The sequence below is a fragment of the Martes martes genome, assembly GCF_963455335.1.
Source record: "Martes martes genome assembly, chromosome: 9".
NCBI classification, from domain to species: Eukaryota; Metazoa; Chordata; class Mammalia; order Carnivora; family Mustelidae; genus Martes; species Martes martes.
The window spans coordinates 15,809,648-15,829,286 of record NC_137896.1 but is presented as its reverse complement, the minus strand read 5'-3'; the positions used below and the strand labels follow the sequence as shown (position 1 = coordinate 15,829,286).

At 49.5% G+C, this 19,639-nt stretch overlaps 1 protein-coding gene across 2 annotated transcripts in view; it reads left to right on the top strand.

Annotated features, from left to right (window-relative positions):
- MYBL2 (MYB proto-oncogene like 2) overlaps positions 1–19,639 on the top strand; it is a 35,339-nt gene that overhangs the window by 5,007 nt on the left and 10,693 nt on the right. For both annotated transcript variants that reach the window (XM_080814396.1, XM_080814395.1), the window contains exons 3-9: positions 3,335–3,406; positions 4,218–4,310; positions 4,523–4,743; positions 7,091–7,253; positions 13,498–13,785; positions 16,333–16,746; positions 18,986–19,125. In XM_080814396.1, the coding sequence (XP_080670522.1) occupies positions 3,335–3,406; positions 4,218–4,310; positions 4,523–4,743; positions 7,091–7,253; positions 13,498–13,785; positions 16,333–16,746; positions 18,986–19,125 (1,391 nt within the window). The remainder of the gene's footprint in view (positions 1–3,334; positions 3,407–4,217; positions 4,311–4,522; positions 4,744–7,090; positions 7,254–13,497; positions 13,786–16,332; positions 16,747–18,985; positions 19,126–19,639) is intronic.

Sequence of the window (19,639 nt, the reverse complement as noted above, 5' to 3'; positions counted from 1 at the left end):
TTGCTGAAAAGCATTCCATTATTTGTCTATACCACAGTATGTTTTGCTTGTTGATGGGCATTTAGCCGGGTTTCAGTTTTTGGCTTTCGAGTATAGGGCTGCTGGGATTCTTGCATAAATCTTTTTTGAGTATTCTGTTTTCATTTCTCTAGGGGAGATACTTACATGTAGTCATGGGGTAGGTGTATGCTTAGTTTTATAGAAATTACCAGACCTTTTTCTAAATTGTTTGTTCCATCCTAGACTCCTGCTGGCCTTATCTTCTTATTTTAACTCCTTTTTTCCCCCTGGATATGTTTAATTTAGGTCTTTTTTGTCCCCCCTAGTGTAAGAGTTCTAAAACTTTTTTTTTTTTTTTTTAAGATTTTATTTATTTGAGAGAGAGCACAAGCTGGGGAGAGGCAGAGGGAGAAGCAGATTCCCTGCTGAGTAGGGAGCCCAGTGTAGGGCTCAATCCCAGGACCCCGGGATCATGACCTGAGCCAAAGGCGGATGCTTAACCACCTGAGCCACCCAGGCACCCCAAAACTTTTTTTTTTAAGATTTTATTTTTTTGAGAGAGAGTGTGAGCATGTGCATGAGTGGGGTGAGGGGCAGAGGGAGAAGCCTGAGCAGGCGGCCCCGGGGCTTGATGAGGGGTTCAGTGAGGGGTTCGATTCTGGGACTCAGGATCATGACCTGAGCTGAAGGCGGACTCGTAACTGGCTGAGCCTCCAGGCACTCCCTGAGTTGTACAACTTTTAAAAATCATGAGTGCTAAGCCCGGTTTTCTGTTCATCCCACTGTGGACCAGGAACTGTATTTAGCTCTTGTGGGCCTAGAAGAACAAACAGGCTGGGGTCCCCACCCCAGAGCCGCTCTCTGCTTGGGGTGGAGCGAGAATGCTGCACGGGTCTACGGACATGCTGTGGTGATCCTCGGTGTCCATGTGTGCTCACTGTAGCATCCCTGGTCCTTGTGCTGGGGTTCCCATGACACAGGAGGCCCTGGGTCCTTGTTGAAATACCTTTAGTTATTTCCTTTACTGTTACTGTTGCCTGAAGAGGTTAGGGAAAATTTCCTGGATAAGGATTTGGAAATCAAGTCAGGGAAGAACGGTGGGTATATTAGATTAGGAAATAGGTGACTAGAATAGAATAGAATAGGTTGTAGGTGGAGAAAAGCAAGTACAGGGCCCTGGTTTGGCTGAAGGGAAGGGTTCTTGAAGAGGAAGAGTGGTTGATGTGGACAAAAAGATCGACGGGGCCAAATCCTGGAAGGCCTAGAATGTCGGGCTCAGTAGTGTAGGCTTGTTCAGTTGGCAAGGTAGCTCCATTGAAGGTTTTTATTTTATTTCATTTTATTGTTTTAAAAATTTTATTTATTCATGGGAGACAGAGAGGCAGAGGCAGAGGAAGAAGCAGACTCCCAACGGAGCAGGGGGCCCAATGTTGGGCTTAATCCCAGGACCCCCAGATCATGACCTGAGCTGAAGGCAGGTGCCTAACTGACTGAACCACCCAGGCGCCCCACTGAAGGTTTTTAAAGCAGAGGAGTGACCTGCACATAGCAGGGCTTCCGTGCAGCTAATCTGCTGTGTGTAGAATGGATAAGAGATTTGGTGGCAGCCTGGGGCTGAGAGACTGGTGGTGCCCAGGGCATGGGGGAGGGTGCCATACCAGGCTGCTGTAGAGAGATTATTGGGACAGGAATGGAACTGAGGTGGAGGCCCCTGGGGCCTGGGAGGAGATGGAGACAATACACCACAGTATCCTTGCCGGTTGTCAGGGAGGAAGGCGGTGCTAGATACGGACATGGGCACATGGGAGGAGGACTGGTGTTGGCCTGGCCAGGCTGGGTGGCAGAGGAGGGCAGGGTGTCCGGGGCTGGCTCAGCTACAGGGTTTACTGGGACTTTGCCCCAGCCAGTGCTGGACTACACTTGAGGGCCTGAATTTCTGTAATGGTCTTTTTCTTTTGTCCAGGGGTGTATATGTGTATTAAAAAAACATACAGCATACAACACTAAATGTATCATCATAGCCATTTTTAAGTGTACAGTTCAGTCGTGGTAAGTGTATTCCCGTTGTGCAGTAGATCTTTAGAACTTTCTTGTCTTGCAAAACTGAATATACCCACTGGGCTCAAATTCTTCATCCCCTTCCCCCAGCCCTTGATGACCGTCTGTCTGCTTTCTAGTTTTATGACTTTAACTCCTTTAGATATTTCATACGAGTGGAATCCTATAGTATTTGTCCTTTTGTGATGGGCTTATCTTACCTCTGTCTTTGAGGCTCATTCCTGCTGTAGCTTCAAACAGAACTCCTTTCTGTTTTAAGGCTGAATAAACATTCCATTATATGGATATACCACATTTTCTTTATATAGATGTATATAAAATATAAAAGAGTCAAGTTGATCAGGAAGTTCTTTCCGTCCAGTGAACTGCAACCATTCGCAGTGCAGCTCAGAGCGTTTCATCGCACTGGGATATAAGGGTCACCTTATGGAACATTTCCATTAACTTCTGAACAGTCCTGCACCCCTTTGCTGTCCCTCCCTCCCTCCCTCACCTCTGATCTCAGACAACCACCGACTACCTTTTTGTCTTTATAGCTTCATTGACGTTTTCTAGAATGTCCTATGCATGGAATCATGCAGTGTGCACCCATTTATGCTTCCTCATGATGTTGAGATTTTGTGTTGTTGCAGGAGTCTGTAGTTTATTTTCAGGAGACTGTTGTAACACCTACTGTTTGCATGCCGCAGGTCCCCCTCGTCGCTGTCCTCTCTGGCTTGCGGGTCTCTCATGGACTCCCTTCCTCCATTCTGCCCTCTTACAGCCCCTTTCCCTGAAGCTGTCAAGGTGAAGTGCATAATACGCACGTTGGACCGTGACTACCCACTGCTCAAATGCCTCAGTGGCTTTGTGTGATGCAGAGGCCCGAGTTAGTCTTGTGTGTGGTCTGGCGCCTGCTGTGGCCTCCCAAGTCACCCTGCATCCCCCTCTCACTTGCTTCCTGCATTCTAGCCGCACCAGCCTTCCTCTGAGCCTGTCCCTTGGTCTCCCTGAAGAGGCAGTCACCATGTTCCTGTCTGCTGGCCCTCAGCCAGCCACAAGGTGGCTTTACTCCTTGTGGCAGCCTTTGATTAGCTCCCTCTAGGCCATGATTCCCACAAGATGGGGCAGCTCTGTCGCTGCCCGTTGCTGTGTCTGTAGTACTTGGCATGTAGTAGGTGCCCCCTTCATGACTGCCTGCACGGAGGCGGTGGTCCTTTTGCCCTTTCCTCCATCGTGATCGGCTGCTTTCCTCCGCATGTGTGCAAGCTGAGCCCTCTCTTTCTGGCATTGGCAGGATGAGCAGCTGAGGACTCTGGTAAGGCAGTTTGGACAGCAAGACTGGAAGTTCCTGGCCAGCCACTTTCCTGTGAGTGCAGCCCCTCGGTGGCCCCCTCCCCCAGGGATGAAAGTTCTGGTGACCAGACTGTGCCTAGGACAGACTTTATGCCAAGGAGAAGACGGTGTTCCTTACCAAGGTGCCCCCTCCCCACCAAAAAACCAGCTTTCCTAGGCCCTTCCTTCCCAAGCCAGAATTTGAGTCCCCCTGTCATAAATGTTTCCACACAGCAGCCTTGGCAGGCCTGGCAGTCTTGGGGCTCTGTGCCATCTGGAGCATGTGACCAGTGGCACATTTGCATTTCTTTCTGCTAGAAGTGCAAGCAGTCTCAAGAGCGAGACTGAAATAGAGGGGAAGTGATAACTTTGGGCAGGCTTCCTGCTGAGGTCCCCCAGAGCAGCTGAAACCTCCTGGGGATGCAGGTCCCCCGTATCCCCACCCCCAGGACTGCAGGTGTCTGGTAGGGAAGGGATGGGGCAGGAGTTGCTATCGGCCTTATTTCCCAAGTCACTTGCTGCCCAGGGACCAAGTCAGCAGACCCTTTCTACCTCACCTTCCCTTGCTTCTGTGAGATTTGAAACCTTCAGGGAAATAAAGCTTTCCCAGAAGCAAGGACAGATCCCTCACATACACCACAAACTTTTATAGGAATTTATGGCTCCCTCCTTGTATTGCGGGGCAGGAGGAAGCTTCCTACAGGGCAACCATGTGTGTTCCAGCATGTGGGAGTGTAGTGTGTGGTGGGTGAAGGGAACAAGGCCTGGCCCCTTGAACCCAGTGCTCAACCAGGGTCCCAGGCTGTTGTCATAGGAATCCTCACGGGTTCCTGTTCTCTTCCCAGAACCGCACTGACCAGCAGTGCCAATACCGGTGGCTGAGGGTCTTGAATCCAGACCTCGTCAAGGGGCCATGGACCAAAGAGGAGGATCAAAAGGTATCTGTCGGGATAGCACCTTGCACACAGTGGGCCTTCCCGCACCCCAGCAGATCCAGGGATGGTGAGGCTGTCCTGGGGGTGGGCAGGGGTGTCCAGCTGGTCCTCTCAGGGCCGCGGTGAGATGAGGCCTGTGTGGAAGGAACTGCACTGTTCTGTTAGGGGGCGAGGGAGGGGCGAGTGCCCTTGGCCTCACAGAGACCTTTTCCAAGGTCATCGAGCTGGTCAAGAAGTACGGCACAAAGCAGTGGACGCTGATCGCCAAGCACCTGAAGGGCCGGCTGGGGAAGCAGTGCCGTGAGCGCTGGCACAACCACCTCAACCCCGAGGTAAAGAAGTCCTGCTGGACGGAAGAGGAGGACCGCATCATCTGTGAGGCCCACAAGGTGCTTGGCAACCGCTGGGCCGAGATCGCCAAGATGCTGCCGGGGAGGTGAGCTGCCAGTTGGGCACTGTGGACCGGGGACCAGGGGCTGGGGCAGGCCAGGATGTTCCCAGGGAGTGAGGGCATCCACTGGGCTCTTGGGGGAGAGTCCAAGAGTCGGTCCCATTTCTTTGCAGTTGTTCACTTTTCCCAGAGATGAAGGAGTCCTTCAGATTCTTGCCTAGGGCTGCCTGGGCCTGACGTTATAGGCAGTTCTGGACCAGGGCAGGGAGAAAGAGCCTGGGGCCCTCCTGCTCTGTGTACAGATTTTCCTCTGGTCCTTGTTGGAGCTCTGTGCGCCACCCCTGCCCTCTGCCAGGGTTGCCTTGTCCTTTTTCTTAGAGAATAAACTTCTCTTGTTCCTGCCTGTGCGGTCAGGGCCAGGATCTAGACATCCAAACCACTGCTCTGTTTTCTATTCCTTGCTGAGCCTGGTCCCTCTAAGAGCCTCTTGGGGGCTCTGGGGGAGCATCGGGAAGACTTGACTCCATTCTTGCCAGAATCTTCCTCCAGGGTCAACTCCCCTCGCCTAAGTTGCTTATTCTCCCCTAAGTGCTTTCTGTCTTCTGAAAACTTACATAAATCTCTTTATTTGTGGCTGTTTTTTACCCTGTTCTCTTTGTCCTTGTGCATTTCCCCCTTACTCAGTTTTACTCATTTGTCATGACACTGTGGTCCTGGGAGGGAGAGGAGATAAAATGCCAGATGGTGTCTTTCCTCTGAAGTCTGGAATGGTCTAGTTTCAAAACTTAAACCTGAGTGTGTTATCCTATCTGCTTCTCCTAGTGCTTGGGTTGAAGACCTGGGTCTTTCTTCTCGTGTGACCTGCCTGGCCTGGCTGATGCCACCAGCCTGGCCTTGATGCACTGTCACCCTTGCTTACCCATTGGGCTTTAGCTGTCTGCCCTCCTCTCAGCCCCCAAAACATGGAGAGCTCCCTCTGAGAACCCTCTGGTGCTCTCCTCTGTTGGCCTGGGATACACACTGTTTATGCTCCTTGTGTAGCCAACACACTCGTCCTTCAGTCCTTGGCGGGGGTGTCTCTCTGTCTTCCAGACTGCGGTTGGTCCCAGTGACCTCCCCACACTGTCCATACCCCTGCCCGGTCAGGACAGCCCACGGTGGGAGAGTTTCGAGATGCCGACCCACCTCTTTGACTGGCGGCTCAGTCCGGCCATTCATCATGCCCATTCACAATTCAGGGAAAGAGCACTGTGCTTGGACTCCTGCAGTAGGGAGCGCCTACCACGTGCCTGTGTCTCTGTATTGTAGTCTGCTGGGCCGCGCTGCTGTTCTGCCATGCGCGTCTGGGCTGCTCTCCTACCCTCTTCTCTACGGCTCTGCTGCTGCACACTTCCGTGGTGCTGCACTGGTCTGTGCTCTGTGCTGCTCTGCTCCCCGCGGTCCTGCAGCGGGCGCTGCTGTGGGCTTCCATAGGCCTCTCCTGCCCTGTTCTACAATACTCGGCTGCACGTGCTGCTTACTGCGTTTGCTGTGTGCTACTCTGATACTTCCAAACTGCCACCTGCTTCTCTACATGTTACATTTTGGTGCCGCTGTACTGGGCTGTATTTGCATACCACCGTACATTTTTCTCCTGCGCTGCTAGTTCATCTGTACCAGTCCACTTTCTGTTCCTATACTTCTCTCCACATTCACACTCTAGTACTCTGCTCCTGTAATACTGTGCTGCTCTCTGCTTATAATACATGTGTCTCCCCAGTTACTCATCAGTAAGTGGTGGAGTATGAAGTCATCTCCTGATTCTCTAGATAAAGTAACAGAGGTTCAGAGTGACCCATATCAGACCCTTTGTACTATCCAGCTCTGCCCTCTGTGGCCATTTGCCGTCTGAAAGGAGGACCAGGGCTTGTGTTCAAGGTCACCGTGAGCCTCAGGATGGAGCTTAGCAGCCAGGGCTTTGCTTCTAGTTTCTACAGATGCAAAGTGACTAGAAAAGGGAATGCGAGCTTCAAAAACATTTCAGTTGTGTGATTTTTACCATAGGCTGAATAAAACCTCTGCTTATTTTGCTGATGTTAGTGGAAATATGTATAAATCACTGAGGGCTAGATGCACGTGTGACTTCATTTTAGAGCTAAGAGACCATAGAGTCAGGGTGCCTGGGTGGCTCAGTCAGCTGAGTATCTGATTCTTGATTTCAGTTCAGGTCTTGATCTCAGGGTCGTGAGTTCAGGCCCCACACTGGGCTCCACGCTGGGCATGGAACCTACTTAAAGAGACCGTAGAGTCATTGGGTTGACCTCATTTACGGAAGCGGGAACTCCACTCAGGGAGGTCAGTGACATGGCTCGTGGCACTTCTGAGTTGAAAGGTCCCCTCTTGGCCCCCGCAGGACAGACAATGCTGTGAAGAATCACTGGAACTCCACCATCAAAAGGAAGGTGGACACAGGTGGCTTCCTGAGTGAGTCCAAAGACTGCAAGCCCCCTGTGTACTTGCTGTTGGAGCTCGAGGACAAGGACGGCTGCCAGAGTGCCCGCCCCGTGGAGGAGCAGGTGAGACGGCTGGCTGCGGCCGCTCAGCCCCAGGGCCCAGCTTTGGGTTCCGTATTTATCCCCGACCATCTCATTTAACACCTGTTCTTCCTTTTTCATCTTCGCCACAGCTGTTCATGACTTCCTGCCACCGGGTCTTCTGTGGGCTGCATCTCCCTCACCAGGGCCCTTCCTTGTCCCATAACTCTGCACAGACCTGACACTTTTCTGCCCGCAGGTGAAGGACGACAGAACAAGCTGACATATAAAATGGAGGGTTGGGCTGAAGAGGTCCTAAGCCTCCTCTGTCCTTAGCAACAGCTTCCTTTCTACCTGTCGCCCTTTCTAGGCTTTTCATACTTAAAGCAGGTTGGCAATTGAAAAAAAAGAAATTTATTTATTGAGGTCTAATTCACTTACAGTAAAATCCATGGCATTTAGTGTAGAGTTCTGAGTCATGACAAAAACATACTGTCCGATAACTACCAAACCACATCGAGATACAGACCTTTCCATCACCTGCCATGTTCCCTTGTCTTCCTTTTCATCAGCGCTTTTCCCTCATCCCAGGCATCCCTCGTCTGTTTTCTGTCTATAATTTCATACGGTTTTCTAGAAAATCATACAATGAAATTATATGGTATTACATTTACAATTGTAAAAACGAAACCAGTATGCAGGTGTTAACATTTCCCACCCCATACTCCGGAGCAAACTTTTTTTTTTTTTTTAAAGATTTTATTTATTTATTTGACAGAGAGAGATCACAAGTAGGCAGAGAGGCAGGCAGAGGACGTGGGGGAAGTAGGGTCCCTGCTGAGCCACCCAGGCGCTCCTGGAGCAAACTTTTTATTGAAATTTTAAAACTATTTTTTCTAATGATTTATTCTTTTTTTTTTTTTTAAAGATTTTATTTATTTGATGGAGTATAAACAGGGGGTAGAGGCAGGGGGAGAGGGAGAAGCAGTCACCCCACTGAGCAGGGAGTCTGATGCGGGGCTCAATCCCAGGACCCTAAGATCATGCCCTGAGCCAAAGGCAGATGCTTAACCAACTGAGCCACCTAGGCGCCCCAATGATTTATTCTTTACAAAGAAAGATTTGGGGTACCTGGCTGACTTAGTCAGAAGAGCATGTGACTCTTGATGTAAGGGTTGTGAGTTCACCCCCACATTGGGTATAGGGATTGCAAAAGTAAATAAAAAGATTTGGGGGTGCCTGGGTGGCTCAGTGGGTTAAGCATCTGCCTTTGGCTCTGGTCATGATCTCAGGGTCCTGTGATTGAGTCCTGCATTGGGCTCCTTGATCAGCAGGGAGCCTGCTTCTCCCTCTGCTTATTGCTCCCCCTGCTTGTGCTCTCTCTTTCTCTCAAAAAGGATACTTAAAAAAAATCTTAAAAAAAAAAATGGGAGCGGGGGTGCCTGGGTGGCTCAGTGGGTTAAAGCCTCTGCCTTCGGCTCAGGTCATGATCCCAGGGTCCTGGGATCGGGCTCAGGTCATGATCCCAGGGTCCTGGGATTGAGACCCACATCGGGCTCTCTGCTCAGCAGGGAGCCTGCTTCCTCCTCTCTCTCCCTGCCTGCCTCTCTGACTACTTGTAATCTCTGTCTATCAAATAAATAAATAAACCTTTAAAAAAAATAAAAATTAAAAAAAAAAAAGGATTTGAAGGAAATGTGTCAAAGAATGAGGATTTGACAATGCTGAGTCATGGGAGGTAACGTACTGCCCCCGTGCTGTGTTCTAGTCTTTTCTGGGATTGTGAACTAGTGAGTGAGCTTTCTTCACACTCCCCCTTCCCTGTTCTTACTGGCTCACTAGAACCCACGTCCCCTCCAGGGCTGTGACGCTCTGCTGCGGCGCTGCATCACGGTCGTGCTTCTGTTTCTCAATTTTTCAACTTGAGAGAGTATCTCCTGATTCCCTGGTATGAATGCTTCTGTAGAATAACAAACAGTAGGGAAAGATCTCGAATGGAAAGTAAATTGGCCTCTTCCAGTCTGGGTTCCCCACACGTCCCCTAACCAGCGGAGTCTACTTCTCATACTTGGTTGAGTATCTAAGTAACATGTTTTCAAGCCTTTTACTTCTGGTTGAAGAATAAGCATACGTTCCACAAAGAGAAACCATGGACATCAGCAGACACAGTCACTTTTTAGGATGGAGGGGAAGTGGGCAGACCTTCCTCGGTCTCTGAAAATCCTGGGCTGAAAGTTAGTTTTTTGACTTTACTTTTGCCTCTGGCACTTTTCTTCTGGAGCGCTAGCTGTGCTGGGCCAGAATGAGCCCCAGGGGTCAGTGAGGGTATTGTTTTTGGCCTCATTTCATCTCCAGCATCATTTTCATGGTTCTCTTGTGCTGTTTATGTAATTATGGTTATACCTAATTTTAAAAATTAGGAACAAAGCCAGGGGCACCTGGGTGGCTCAGATGGTTAAGCATCTGCCTTCAGCTCAGGTCATGATCCCAGGGTCCCGGGATTAAGCCCCGTATCGGGCTCCCTGCTAGGTAGGAAGCCTGCTTCTCTCTCTCCCTCTGCTGCCTGTGTTCCCTCTCTTGCTATCTCTTTCTCTGTCAAATAAATAAAATCTTTTAAAAATAAATAAATAAAATAAAATTAGAAACAAAACTTCAACGACCATCCTCGTAACTCAAATCACTGTGCATGTGCTCGTTATTTCTTTAGAAATTCCTGGGGATGGATTGAGACACATTTCTTGAAAAAGTTTTTTTTTTTTTCTTAAGATTTTATTTATTTATTTGAGAGAGAGAGATTGAAAGAGAGCATGAAAGGCAACGAGGTCAGAAGGGGAAGCAGACCCCTCACGGAGCTGGGAGCCCAATGTGGGACTTGATGTGGGGATTCTGGGATCATGACCTGAGCCAAAGGCAGTTGCTTAACCAACTGAGCCCTCTTGAAAAATTTCTAATACGTTTTGCTAGATTGTCTGCCAGAAAAGGTTTGCCTATTAATGTGTCTATGGGACACACAGACAGATAGTTGGTCTATGGGACCAACTCCTGTTCCCCCAACTCACCAATCAGGCTTGCAATTGTAGTTCTTGTCCCCATACTTCAAAAGCAATGCAGGATCACTGTAAAGAGTTACGAACTTTACAGAACTGAGTATTACAGAAGACAGAGCCTGCTAATCTCAACTGCCAGAGAGAACCAATATATTGTTTAATGTGTTTGCCAACATTTCTAATTAAGGGCAATACATTGAAAATGAGATTGTGATAACTTACTGCCATACAGTTTCTTCTGAAATCTTTCCATGTCATTTTGTGCATACAGAGCTTTACACTGTTCTTGAATCTGTTATGTCTTGTCATGACCTGCTGATGAACATCTGTCACCATTTCTGTTAAGACGCTGCAGTGAACATCATCGTTCCTGTTCTTTGTGCATGTACTTATTAATGTGGGTTAGTTCTTACAGATGTGGCATAACTGGGTCAAATGGTACGGACACGTGAAATTTTTACAAGCATCACCAAATCGCCACTCGAGTGTTGGTACCCTTTTGTCCTGTTGGCAGCATATGGCACTGCCTGTTTCCCCACACTGTTGTGACTGGTTGTGACTATATTGAAAATATCTTTGCCGGGTGGGTATTAAGGAGGGCACGTATTGCATGGAGCACTGGGTGTGGTGCAAAAAACAATGAATTCTGTTACGCTGAAAAGAAATAAAAAAAAAAAAAAGAAAGAAAGAAAAGAAAATATCTTTGCCGGGGTGCCTGGGTGGCTCAGTTGGTAAAGCATCCGACTCTTGGTTTCTGCTCAGGTCATGCTCTCAGAGTCGTGAGATCGAGGCCTGAATTGGTTCGGGGCTCCACTCTGGATGTGCAACCTGCTTAGGATTCTCTCTCCCTCTCATTAAAAATAAAACAAAACAAAACAAAACAAAACAAAAAAACTTTACCAATTTTATGAGCAACAACAGACTATCATTTGGGTTTGATTTCTTTTACTTGTAAGGTTTGCCATTTTTCTTTAGCTTATTGATTTGCCTTTACCCAAATTAATTGTTTTTTTTGTCATTCATAAACTTTTATTTATGTATTATGGATATTACCTCTGTATCATATGGTAATTCCTTTTTCCTAGCTTGGGAAACTCAGATCTTCCTCATCTCTTCACTTTATAAAGGTGTAGTTTATAGACAGTAAATGCACCTTTTAGTAGATAGTTCTGTGCGTTTTGACAAATGTAACCCACGCCTCAATCAAGCTGGAGGACATTTCCAGCACCCCCTGAAGTTCCTAAGCACTCAGCCCCTGGCAGCTGCTTCTCTGTTTTCTGTCTCTGTAGTTTTACCTTTGAAAGGTTGTCGCGTCAACGGAATCACACAGTCCGTACTCTGCTGTGACTGTTCTCTTCCGCTTAGCTATTAATGCATTACGGTTCATCTGTGTGACTGCGGCTGTCAGTGATTTGTTCCTCTGTACCGCTGAGTGACAGTCTGTTGGTCTGGGAGTACCATTCTTTATCTGTTTACCAGCTGAGGGACATCATTTCTAGCTTGTTCCCAAATAAAGCTGCTATAGGCATCTGCCTACAAGATTTTGTGTGAACATAAGTTTTCATGTCTCTTGGGTAAACATCTAGGTTTGGGATTGTTGGGTCGTATGGTAAGTGTATTCTGAATTCCGAATAAAATCACCATGCCATTTTCCAACATGGCTGTTTCCGAAGTGGGATTCCCACATTCAAGCCCTTCAATAGCGTTTATGGCATTCTTCCCCTTTCTCTAATCATTGCAGTTACAAGTTTTCAACCAAATCTGTTCTTATCTAATCCTTTTCTTCCTTTGCCTGGATCACAAACCATTTCCACCCTGTTCACTTGACAGTGATAGCAGTAATAGCCATGGGGTATGCTGGGCGCTGTTGGCCTCGTTGCTCATCTCCTTAGGGTCCTCATTTTACAGGCAAGAGAGCTGACACACACACAGGCCACACAGCTTGCTCGAGGTCGGCCAGCAAAAATGGCTAAGCTCTGGCTGAATCCAGAGCCCGCGTAACTCTTCCTGATGCTGTTGGGGCCTCCTCAGGGACGTGGGATCACACTCCTTGCCCTTGAGAAGACTTGTTGATCACATGTGCCCTTCTCAAGGCTACACTGGGATATGTAAGGTTAACATGTCAACCTTAGTTTCAGGGTTCTGCCGGGAGAGCTATTGCCTCAAGTGATTTTCATCTTTTTTTTGGTCACAAAATTAGTATACACTCATTTTCCAAACATTTATTTTGAAATGATATTAAGCATACAGAAAAGTTACAAGAATAGTAGAAAGAATTCCCGTAACACTCTTTACTAGATTCATTAGTTTGTGTTTGTTTTTTTTTAAGGATTTTTAAAAAAGCTTTTAAGTTATCTCTGCACCCGACGTGGCGTTCAGACTCACAACCCTGAGATCAAGAGTTGCATGCTCTACTGACTGAGCCAGCTAGGCGTCTCTAGATTTGTTAGTTTTTAACATTTGCCAGATTTGCTTTATTTTTCTGTGTACAGGTACTACTATTTTATCTGAGCCATTTGCTTCTCTATCCCGTAATACTGAGTCTGTGTTTCCTAAGAATAAGGACCTTGGCTTACATACTCATAGTACGCTTTTGTCCAATTCAGGGATTTTTAAGTCCTGATTCAGGACTTCGAACAAATCTACAGTCCAGATTCCATTTCCTGCCCATGACACAGTCTAGAATTAGACTTAGTTATCGTATCTCTTGTCTATTTTTATCTGAATACTTCCTTAACCTTTCTTAGCCTTTCATGATGCTGATATCTTTGAAGTGTAGGATAATGCCAGTTATTTTGTGGTCTGTCTTTCTTTCTGTCTGTATGTCTGTCTCTCTGTCTTTCTTTCTCTTTTTACTTGTTTATGTATAAGTAGGCTCCATTCCTAGTGTGGAGCCCAGTGTGGGGCCTGAACTCACAACCCTGAAATCAAGACCTGAGCTGAGATCAAGAGTTGGACGCTTTACTGACTGAGCCACCCAGCCTCCCATCTGTCTCTCAATTTAGATTCATCCTAGTTTCCCTATTAGATCAGGTTGTACATTTTAATTTAATTTTATTTAAATTTTTAATGTTGAATAACCTCTGTGCCCAATGTGAGGCTCAAACTCAGAACTCCGAGATAAAGAGTCGCTCGCTCTAAGACTGAGCCAGCCAGCCGCCCCAGCTTGTGTGTTTTTCGCTAGAGTACTACACAGTGTCCATCTCATAACAAGAACCCCGTGCCCTGGTGTCCAACAGGGAAGTCTCGTGACCAGCTGGCCCCCCGTGCTTCCTGCCGTGAAGGAAGAGGAAAGCAGTGAGGAGGAGGCCACGGCAGCCACCGCCTCGACAGAGCAGGGAGCTGTTCCTGCACACCTGGATGGAGTGCGGACGCCGGAGCCCTTGGAGGACTTCCCGAAGCGTGAAGACCAGGACGGCTCCTCGCCGGAAATTAGCCTGCCCTATAAGTGGGTGGTGGAGGCTGCAAACCTCATCATCCCTGCAGTGGGGTCCAGCCTCTCGGAAGCCCTGGACTTGATCGAGTCGGTAATGTTGGTCACGGCACTTCACAGTGGGCACAGAGCACCTGCCAACTGGGAGTGCTTCTCTGACGGGCGGGCATCCTTCTGTTCACTCCGTCATCCCACAACTGTCTCCTGGGCTGACGCAGAGTGCCCAGCTGGGATCCAGGGCCTGGGGACACAGATGGCGGCCATGTGGTCCCTGCCCTCATGTGCCACAGTGCAGGTGGGGTGGGAGGGCTCCCCAGAGGAGGTGGCACTGCCCTGAGGCCTCAAAGATGATGAGGGGAGCGTGTTTGAGGCCCAGAACACCTCACGGGAGAGCCTAGTGCTTGCCCCATTGGATGTAGAGTGGGATCTGGTGTGCTGAGTGGATTCTGGTAACTCTAGTAACCCTGCCTGAGGCTGCCTTAGCTGTGGATTGAACCTTGCCAGGGACAGCTCAGTGGGGGCTGCATCTCCTGCTGTGTCAGCCAGGCCTGCCGTGCGGAGCGAGTTTCATGGGGTGGTAGGTGACAGTCCTGGCAACTAGGGACAGTGGAGTTCAGTGGGAGGCACCCCACATTCACCTTCCCACTCAGGCTTCCCCATCCTTGCTAAGAATAATGACACTGTTTGTCGAGCATCTAAATGCCAGGCTCTGGGTTCCGTGTATAATCCACACAGTATCTTATGAGGTATATTCTTTCTCTGTGTTTTCTAGATGAGACCGAGGCTCAGGGGGGTTAAGTAGTGTCCCCATGGTCACACTGAGTAAGCTTGGTGGTCTTGGCTATCTTGACCACCTCTTGCTCCAGAGTTTGGGACTGTTCCCCGTTATAGCATCTAGCTGTGGTGTCCCTTCCACCCAGGAAGTTTCAGAGTGGCCCAAGAAGCAGGTCTGATTGGTTTGTCAATACGTTCAATAAATAGCTCCCGGCTGCCAGGGGCAGTCCCCAGTTTGGGCCCTAAGGGGAGAGTTAGATGAATGCAGGACGCACTCTGTGCCTCGCCCCGTTTGCCTCTCACGGTGTTACCTGCCTCCATCCTCACACTATTCTGCCTCTTCGCTTGATGGGCACAGAGAGGGGCAGGAAAAGTTCGCATGCATTGAGCGGCCACTGTATGCCCAGCCGAATGCTTAATTAGCAACCAGCAGCTGATGTGTGAGCGCCCACCATGGGCCAGGCTCCTTACCTGCCACCTAATAATATCCATGCTCTGTTACAGAGTTTGTGGAAACACTGCCGTCTGTTCCTCCAGATAGTGCTTGTAGGATCTGCTTCTGGTCCATTAGACGCCATCAGTCTGGGGCCTCCTCGAGGCTGGGGTTTGCTGCTTGGAGTGTGGGCCTAAAGTCAGTACTGCCCTGAGCTGGTCTCCACCTTTGGGGATGAACTGCCCATGCTCCTGCGAGTCCCAAGGACCAGCAGGCATCAGGAGGATCTGGGCCTACTCAGGGCCAGAGCTCCAGGGACCAAGGCAGAAGCTTCTCTCTCCAGCAGCCCTGTGGCTGGGTTGTAATTTATCGGGCAAAGGAAGGAAGAGCTGGGTATGACTCAGAAATGCTCCCAGAAACTTAAGTGACTTTGGGTAGATTGCACCGTCTCTGGCATGGAAAGGAGGAAGGTAACGCTTATCTGGCAGCTTCTTGTGGGATTGGAGACGGTTTAGGCGAAGTGGCCCAGGAGGCCTCTGTGACTGACAGGTGCGTGGAGCACAGTGGAGCCCATTCTCCAGGAGTGTGGCCATGCAGATCGGGACCCTTAAACCCGGCCTCACAGCCTCGGGCCCAAGACTTCACTTCTAGGAGAAGATTTGTATCCAAGATGTTCATGAAGATACTATTTTCAATTTTTAAAAACTAGGGAAATAAGCAATGTCCAGCAGAAGGGGGGGATAGTTAAGTAACCAATACATTCATAGGATCGAATATTTCACAGTCATAAAATGTGTTACAAAAGTTGGAAAGTTTTCATATAATAACTGATATTTATTAATAGTAAACACCCAACTTGTAGGTAATAGAATTAAGCACTATTATTAGTAGTAAAACTTTAAATGGATAAAAAGCAGTATATAGAAATGATTTTTTTCTAAGGCTAAAAACGCAGACTCCCAGCTGTCATTGAGGGACGCGTGTAAGTGGTAAACTGAGAGCAATGTGTGAGGACAGTAAATACTGAGTTCAGGCAGAGGATGGGAACAAGGGGAGCCGGACCAGGGGCTTCAGTGGTTAGGTTTTATTTCCCAGGCTCCTTGCTGGGTGTCTTGAGTTTTCTTTGTGCTTTTTGTCTGTCTTAAGTATCACTTTTTAAAAATAACAGCAAGCAAAAAAAAAAAAAGGCAAAAAAAAAAAAACCCCAAAAAACCAGCAAGCAGCCGTATGAGCAGTGTGACCTCAGCTATGTTTGCAGATAGAGATATGGATGTAGAAGAAGCCTCAAGGAAACGCAGGAAAACGCTCGTGGTGATGACTCCTGGGCTGTGGGCTCCTGCCTGACGCTTGCATATTGTCCTTTAATGAATGAATCTTGTGTCTGCTGGGAAAGCTGGGTGATTGCAGTTATTCCTGACCCCCCTCTCTGGGCAGGACCCTGATGCTTGGTGTGACCTGAGTAAATTTGACCTGCCCGAGGAGCCATCCGCAGAGGGTAGCAGCAGCAACAGCCCTGTGCAGCCATCCCCATCAAGGCAGCAGCAAGCACTGCCGCCCCGCCAGCCTGCTGCCCCGGTGCCCAGTGTGACCGAGTACCGCCTGGACGGCCACACCATCTCAGACTTGAGCCGGAGCAGTCGGGGTGAGCTGATCCCCATCTCCCCCAGCACTGAAGTGGGGGGCTTGGGCATCGGCACGCCACCTTCGGTGCTCAAGCGGCAGAAGAAGAGGCGTGTCGCCCTGTCCCCTGTCACGGAGAACAGCGCCAGCCTGTCGTTCCTGGACTCCTGTAACAGCCTCACCCCCAAGAGCACACCCGTCAAGACCCTGCCCTTTTCGCCCTCCCAGGTGTGTGGACCCCACCCCGACTACTCGCTGGGTTCAGTGTACAGACCCCCAGTGCCCGATACAGGGCCTTGACGCTGGCATACATCATTCAGCAAGGCTTCCCTGAGCGTCTGCTGTGTGTGAGGCCCTGTGCTAGGTGCTGGGGGCATAGAGGGGAGCAAAACTGGGCCTGGCTCTGCCTTCGAGAAGCTTATGCTCTGGTGGGAAAACCAGCTAATAAGAAAAGCTACAAATTAACGTGACACCTGCTGCCTAAGTCTTACAGAGCTGCGAGGGCATTGGGGGAGGAGGGGAAAGTGTCATCTGGAAGACTTCCATGACATGAGGAGGAGGGATTGCTTAGCTGGAAATAGTAGGTGGTAACCGGGCAAAGAGGAGAAGGGACTCAGTATTTGTTACAAGAGTCTCATTTTGCACACATGCTCATAGCAGATTCGCCAGGCTTGGGGTGCAACGGCAAGGGTGACATATCCGTGCCCTTGATGAGGGTAGTGAGTGCTGGGAGCAGGCTTGCAGTTACTTGAGCAGAATGTAGTGTGGAAGGTGCTGTGGTTGTTAGGAGCTTGTTGTGTCCTGGGTACTGCCCTGTTTGTAATGAAAGTTCTATTAGGGGGAGCTGAGGTGGGACCCTGTCTTCCCTCCATGTCGGGGAAGGATTCAGAGCTTCTGAGAGATGTTTGAGCTGGGTTTTGTCAGCTTGAACACAGGCATGGAGATGAGGGAGTACTCAGTGTGAAGTCCAGAGCCAGGGGGAGGAGGCAGGGGCTTTGGAGGGCTGTAGGTGTAAACGAGGGCTATGCACTGCCCTGGGGGCCAGCGGGGTGGTGGGCTCTGGGAGGGTGGAATGGAGGGGTGGATGAGAGGCAGACTTTGGAGTTTCCACGTCCCCAGACCAGAAGATGGTGGGTGGAGGCTTTGGGTCTCACTACGTCTGCCCCTTTCCCTGAGGATGTGGGAGAGAGAGAGGCCCAGAGGAGGCATATTTTAGGAAGCTACTCTCATTGTCTGTGCAAGGATTGAGGCCAGGCCTGTGTCAGGGGTGATTAGTGGTATTTTTCTGCCAGAGGCCTTGTAGTAGTTGCTAGAGGTGCCACAATAAAGTACCACAGACCAGGAGGCTTAAACTTCAGAAATTAATCTCATAGTTCTGGAAGATGAAATTAAGTGTGGGCAAGTTCAGTTTTTTCGGAGCCTCTCATGGTTGTAGATGGCTGGCTGTCTTCTCTGTGTCTTCACATGGACTTCCTTTGTGTGTGCATCTGTGTTCTGATCTCCTTTCTCTTATAATCTCTTAACCTGCTTCTCGTAGATTCTTCTGAGGACACCAGCTATGTTGGGTGACGGCCCATCCTTATGACCTCATTTTACCTTAATCATCTTTTTGAAGTCTCTTGTCTCCAAATACATTCATGTTCTGAGGTCCTGTGGGTCAGGGCTTCTACATAGGAATTTGGGAGGACACCACACCATTCAGCCCATAGCAGGCCCCAAATAAGCCCAGCTGATGAGAGGAGGATGGTGAGCCCTGAGCTACCCAACAAACAGCCCGGGGTGATGGGGACCCTGCCCAGGGCTGTGGACCCGAGGTCTGCTCGTGGCCTTGGGCTACTGGGGTACCTTCAGGGCAGAGGGGGAGGGTAGTGCCATAGACTTGGCTCAGGTCTGGATTTGTGTCCTATCTCTAGCACTCAGCACAAGAACCTTTACCTCTTTAGCCTCAGCTTTCTTTTCTGTAAAATGGGGTGATGAAATGGTACCTACATCGCTGAAGATCTGTGAAAACTACATGGAATTCTTGGTGTGAATGCTTAGCCCTGGTGTGAGGAGCTCTTCTACACATTCACATCAACAGCACCATTGTCACTGTCCCTGTCCACAGGTTGGGTGAGAGCTAGTCTTCTGAAAAGAGCCACTCTGAAGACCGCCAGCTTTCTTTTCCCTGACTGCATGATTGGCAGTGCTGTGAGCGTGGGCATGGGGGATGGCCCTCCCCAGCCTCACAAAAGCCAGGGCTGGGGGCAGTGACAATCCCACAGGTCTATGTGAACCTAGGTGGTGGGTCCTGTCAATCTCTCCTGGTCTTCGTTTTCTAGTGCCTGGTTGGGGAGTGCTTCCAGGTCAGGAAGGAGACCCCTGTCACAGAACAGCCATGTTGGGGGGTAGTGGGGACAGGGGCTGTCCGGTGTCTCACCCCACCTCTGCAGGTTGTCACTTTGTCTTGTTTCCTCTTCCCTGGCAGTTTCTGAACTTCTGGAACAAACAGGACACACTGGAGCTGGAGAGCCCCTCACTGACGTCCACCCCGGTGTGTAGCCAGAAGGTGGTGGTCACCACACCCCTGCACCGGGATAAGACGCCTCTGCACCAGAAACATGCGGCGTGAGTGTGCTGTGCCCACCCACCCCTGCTGGCCCAGGAGCTTGGGCTTCGCCCCCTTCCCAAGCCAGGACTGGGATCCCCTTTGGAAAAACACCTGGGACTGTTTCAAGAAGGCAGCCTCCTTCCAGCCACCACAGCCCTTTGTTTTTGTCAGGATTGTCTGGAGCTTCATCTTTGCTGTTCCTCATCTTCAGTTTTTAATTGGATGTTTTTCTAATCTCAGGACTAGTGTCCAAGTAGCCATGAAAAAAATCCCCGCATCTTGTGTTTCAAGTGCAAACCCACTGGGATTGAGCAACCTTAGCATGCAGGACGGAAGTGGCCTCGTTCTCCCTCTGTCTCTATGGTGCTCAGTCAGGAGCAGCTCTGGCTGTGACCTTCCGACGCTCCATGTCTCACCTGTACAGGGCGCTTGCCTGTGTGCTTTTATGGAAGTGCTTTCACGGGAGTGCACGTCCTGCGTCATCCTGAGGTCGAGACAGTGGCTTAACTGCGCTTCTGCCTGTTGCCTTTG